General features: G+C 36.3%; 1 protein-coding gene across 1 annotated transcript in view; it reads left to right on the plus strand.

Annotated features, from left to right (window-relative positions):
* Nucleotides 1–2,809: 2,809 nt before the first annotated feature.
* Nucleotides 2,810–4,892, plus strand: part of aff3 (AF4/FMR2 family, member 3) — an 81,082-nt gene continuing 78,999 nt past the window's right edge. The window contains exons 1-2 of the mRNA XM_048598001.1: nucleotides 2,810–2,898; nucleotides 3,332–3,459. Of these exons, the coding sequence (XP_048453958.1) occupies nucleotides 3,392–3,459 (68 nt within the window). The 5' untranslated portion in view covers nucleotides 2,810–2,898; nucleotides 3,332–3,391. The remainder of the gene's footprint in view (nucleotides 2,899–3,331; nucleotides 3,460–4,892) is intronic.

A 4,892-nucleotide genomic window follows, 5' to 3' on the forward strand; every position in this document is an offset into this window, starting at 1 on the left:
ATCATCTTGCACCTTTAACTTGCAGTGGTGAAAATTGCAAGCATTACAAATGGCTTCAGGAATCCCAGATTGCCATTTATCTCACATACATGGAGTCCCTCATCTCCATTGATATCCAACCTATACTGCTCCATGGTGAATTGCAGACAGCGAGTTCGGATCAATACACTCATGTGATGTAAGGTACAGGAATATGATTTCATGCTGTAATGAAAAAACCTCAGGTGTGTGGGAGAGTGGACACGCGCCATGGGACTAGTGGCAGAGTTCTGGAACTGATGTGAAGAGGAAGCTACGAAATGATGTTTCAGTGTTTGAGTAAGAAGCATCCTGGGTCAGATCTTTGAACTTCTTTCTGCACTGTTGTCAGTTCCCAGGGGGATAATTATAAGATAAAAATGCTGTTCTGGTATTATACTAAGGTACTCTTCTTCTACCTGATGACTGTACAAATAGAATTCTTCCTCTTATGTTTCTCCACTAAAGTGTTCAAGACATTATAGGAGATTCTAAGCACACTTCTAGTTGACAATTTTCATCTTAAACTACAGGAGAAATTTTTAGTTGAACTTCACATAGAATACTACATTCCACTCTAAAGACAAAAACTACCCAGAACTGATGTTGGGGCTGTAAAATTTATGCTGACGCTTATATTGTTGAACAGATCTCAGAAAGGCACCATACCTTTAAGATGGCTAGATGACATCACAACATGTGAGCTCCAGTTTAAGAGGTCTGTGTCTTACTCTCCAGTCATTCAGTCAGCAGTCATCCAGCTAATCAGTCAGTCAGCCAGTCAAATATATATAAAACATTATAGCAAACTAAGTAAGCACATAACCCACACTGCCAATTGAGTCTGAGGTGTCTGAAGTATTAGTGTATACAGTCGTTAATAAACTTATATGTATCTGTCTTAATAACATCCTGGCTGTCTGTGGTATATGTCCATGGCCTAAAATATGGAAAACTACATCATATCAACAACTAATTTTAAGAGGCACAAACTCAAAAAGGCTTTGGTGCAAGGTTCTAATACAATAAACTGGGTAACCCTATTCACTTCATGGTCAGCTTGGGAGTTATTTAAAGATCTTCCTTTTATTTAATCTTTTATTTAAAGATTTAAAGATCAAGGAATCATAAAAATGTACAAAATGGGTGCTTAATCACAATAATTAGCTGAAAGCTTAAATGTCATATGATTTTCAGTTAATGGCACCCTATCATAGTATGTTCATTCTTTGAATTCTATTCAAACAGAAAACGGAAAACAATTAGAGCCATAGAGTCATACTCAACTTATCAAGTCTGCATGGCAATAACTACCACTAAAGGCATGCTAATCCCAATTCTTGGATAGCCACTTGTTTTTGAATATTTTTCAGGCAATCTTTTATTTTTTGCAGCTTCCAAGGTACACAAATACATGGAGCAAAAAGATCAATTAAAGCCAAATATCAATAACTAAACAATTTATGAATGATACCAACCTTCTTTAATGACACAAATGGACAATAAAATATACCAAAATTAAACTAACCAAAATAAATTTTCGTTGTACTTTTTAAAACTAAATCAAATCATTTTTGTTTCTTTCCAATTTTTCCTCTTATGAAGCTGGTGACTCATGATTTCAAAATGCTGGCTTGACTCCAGTAGCCTTACCCAAATGGTCATTCTTCAAGTATGAGACAAGACAGTGAATGTATGCAGACTTTTAAATTATGGACCATATCATTGCCAAGTCTCATCATGTCTTCATCAGATGTCACCACAAACACACACGCAAAAGTTACAATGGGGGCACTGATTATCAATCAAGATCAAGAAACCCAACTTTTTTTTTCCCTGTCCCTAGCTTAGGAACACAAAGTTCAATTATGATGTTCAGTGTTACTCTACTCATGGAAAAATAATGAAAGATATTGCTTATGAAGTAACTTGAACGGTTTTGTTGCTCAGTACAAAACTTGCAATTTATTTTTTATTATTAAATATAAAATTAAATGCACAATAGAAATAATTAAACTAAATTAAACTAATAAATGTCATTAATGAATCTTCAAAGTATTTTCAACCATTCTTTTTTCAGGATGGAACACGAGCTATATTGAAAGTTTTCAACGATGTGAAAATTTGACAGCTCAAGCTTGTCAGTCTTTTTGATTAGATAGGTCTGCCTTAAGCCAATCAAGATAGGTAGAATTGGAATTGCACAAGTTAATTTATCTTTTTTTTCAGAAAATAGAATTATTTTCTTATTTTGGCTTTTAAGAACTTATGAGATAGACTTCTATTTCAAGACTATATCAAGACTGTTGCCCCTGTGTCTACTGTTTAATTCTTAATTGGATAACCTGTCTCACAGTGACTGATAGATTGAGATCAAAGTTCCTACTTGTCTGCTGGGTTAAGATTCCCTGTTGCTAAGGTGACAGCTTATTTTAGAAACAGTGTGTTCAGAAAATAAGCTGGCTGAAATTTGAAACTCTGGGTTGTTGCACCAAGCTACAGCTAGTGGCTTATAGTGTCCAGACTGAAGAATCACTAATTGACACAACCTGGACTGTCAGCTAGACTATAAGAAAAAAAATTAAAACCACAAGATCATAATACATTATTTTTGATGGTGATATGTACTGTTTCAATTCTAGTTCACCATTTCTGCAAAGGGATAACTAGACATTATGCTGATTCAATACTGCACACAGCAAGATATTCAAAACTGGCAAAGAGCCAAGCAAAATAGCTAACATTTTGCATGGAAGAAAACTGAGGAGTGAAGCCATTGGGCGGAAACAGTCTGTTTCACAGTCTCTTTAGCCTGAATGTTGGCCAGTTCCGCGACACAGTCATTTTATTAGCCTTATGAGAGAAAACTTCATATGAATAGTAAGCATCTGTTATCTGTGCTTTTTGGATTTTCTTTTCCAATTTTATACAAGTGCAATGGACATATTTGTTACTAAGAAGATGATTGTATGCATTTCAGATTTCTTCTGAGAAAAGCTGTTTCTTTGAGGTGTTATTTGTAACATTGACCTGAAGAATGTGTACAGTACCTGAAATATTTTTAAATGATATTTTTAAAGCACTGTGGCGAAGAAACGTAATCTTCTGCTCTTCACAGTTATTGTTGAATGCTACTGATCATTGAACTGAACTGGAAATAAGTCGACTGCTGGTTTCTGAAAAGATGTTAAAAGTTGTCTTCAGTGTCTGTTACTATACCTATGAAGTACTTTCATTAATGAATTAAGTAAAATATATTTATAGTCTGTACAGATACATTACCTGAAGTGCCTGTTCATTAACCTTGTTCTAGACACATGGGACTATTTTTGACTTGACATCTGCTACAAGAAAACATTCTGGGTCTGTTAGAATGCTGCTGGAAACACATTTACCAGTGCTTGACCTGATAAGCCAAGACTGGAGTCAATCATCTTTGAGGTATGTTAACTTTGGACCAATTCTTAAAAAACACAAAACTCAAAAAATGCTGTTCGTAAATTTTAGACCTGTAAATATTTTGCAAACTTCAATCTTGAAGATATTTAATTACTTACAAATATAGTATATCAAAAAGGTGTGATGTTCAAATGGATGCTTAAGATGGGAAAAGTATATGGTCATTAGCCTTGATAAGTTTGTAATGCATGTGTGCTTTACTTAAAGGCAGTATCTTGGCTTATTATTGATAATTCTTCAACCTGAACAATTTTCTTCTTGATTTTTGTTAGTGATAGTTTGCCATTTCCTTCCACTCTCAGGGTTAAGGCAAGGACAAAAGTGCCAAGTCTGCCTCAGCTGCAATGGGGAATTGAACATGGACTGTTGATATTATTCTTAACCATGTGATGTGATGGCAATGTGATGGTCTAATGGTATTATTGCTAGGGTATTAATCCAGAGAGCTGGGTAATGCTCTGGGGACCGAGGTTCAAATCCTGTCATGCTTGATGGCAGAATGTGAGTTCATTTATGGGTGGCACAGTGGCTCAGTGGCTAGTACTGCTGCTTTACAGCACCAGGGACCCGGGTTCAGTCCCAGCCTTGATTCACTGTCTGTGTGGAGTTTGCACATGGGAAATGCAGGGGTACAGGGATAGGGTAGGGGAGGAAGTGAGTCTGGGTGGGATGCTCTTTGGAGAATTGGTGTGGGCTTGTTGTTTCCACAGTGTAGGGATTCTATGATAATAGCCATCTAGCTAACTGAGATACTTGAACATCTCAAATAATTTTATTACTGCAAAATCTGATAATCCACCATGCTGGTGTAAAACTCCCACTCACATTTGTTTTATTATATCATGCAGTGGCAGAAGACAGTCTGATGGTTGCTCCTCCATGTTCGCAAGGAATGAAATCCCACAGGTGGATTCTCCCCACTTTCAGACTAAGTCCAAAATGAAAGAGATGAGCAGAGTGAAAGCCTTGCCTTGTTAGGCTCTGAAAACCCATTGGCTCTATTGGCAACAAATTATTCGCCATTCAGCTTTTGACTGGGTTAAGGATCCTGATCAAAAAAGTCCTGCCCACCCCACAAGCTACTATTTCCATTGTTCTTTTTTGCTTTCATTTCAGATTTTCAGCATTTTGCTTTTGTATCCTCAATGCCATGACCAATATATATTGCTCAATCAACACTCCATAAAGCAGATTATTTAGTTGTTATCAATTGTCATTTGTTGGAATTTGCTGGGCACAAACTAGCTACTGTGTTTCCAATACTGTAACTGTTATTGCACTTCAAAAGTACTTCATTGGTTTGTCTGGTAGTTGTAAAGGGTAATATATAAATGCAACAACAACAAAAACAAAGTTGCTGGAAAAGCTCAGCAGGTCTGGCAGCATCTGTGGAGGAGAAAACAGAGTTAACGTTT

This window comes from Rhincodon typus, chromosome 6, assembly GCF_021869965.1.
Source record: "Rhincodon typus isolate 14 chromosome 6, sRhiTyp1.1, whole genome shotgun sequence".
Classification (NCBI taxonomy): domain Eukaryota; kingdom Metazoa; phylum Chordata; class Chondrichthyes; order Orectolobiformes; family Rhincodontidae; genus Rhincodon; species Rhincodon typus.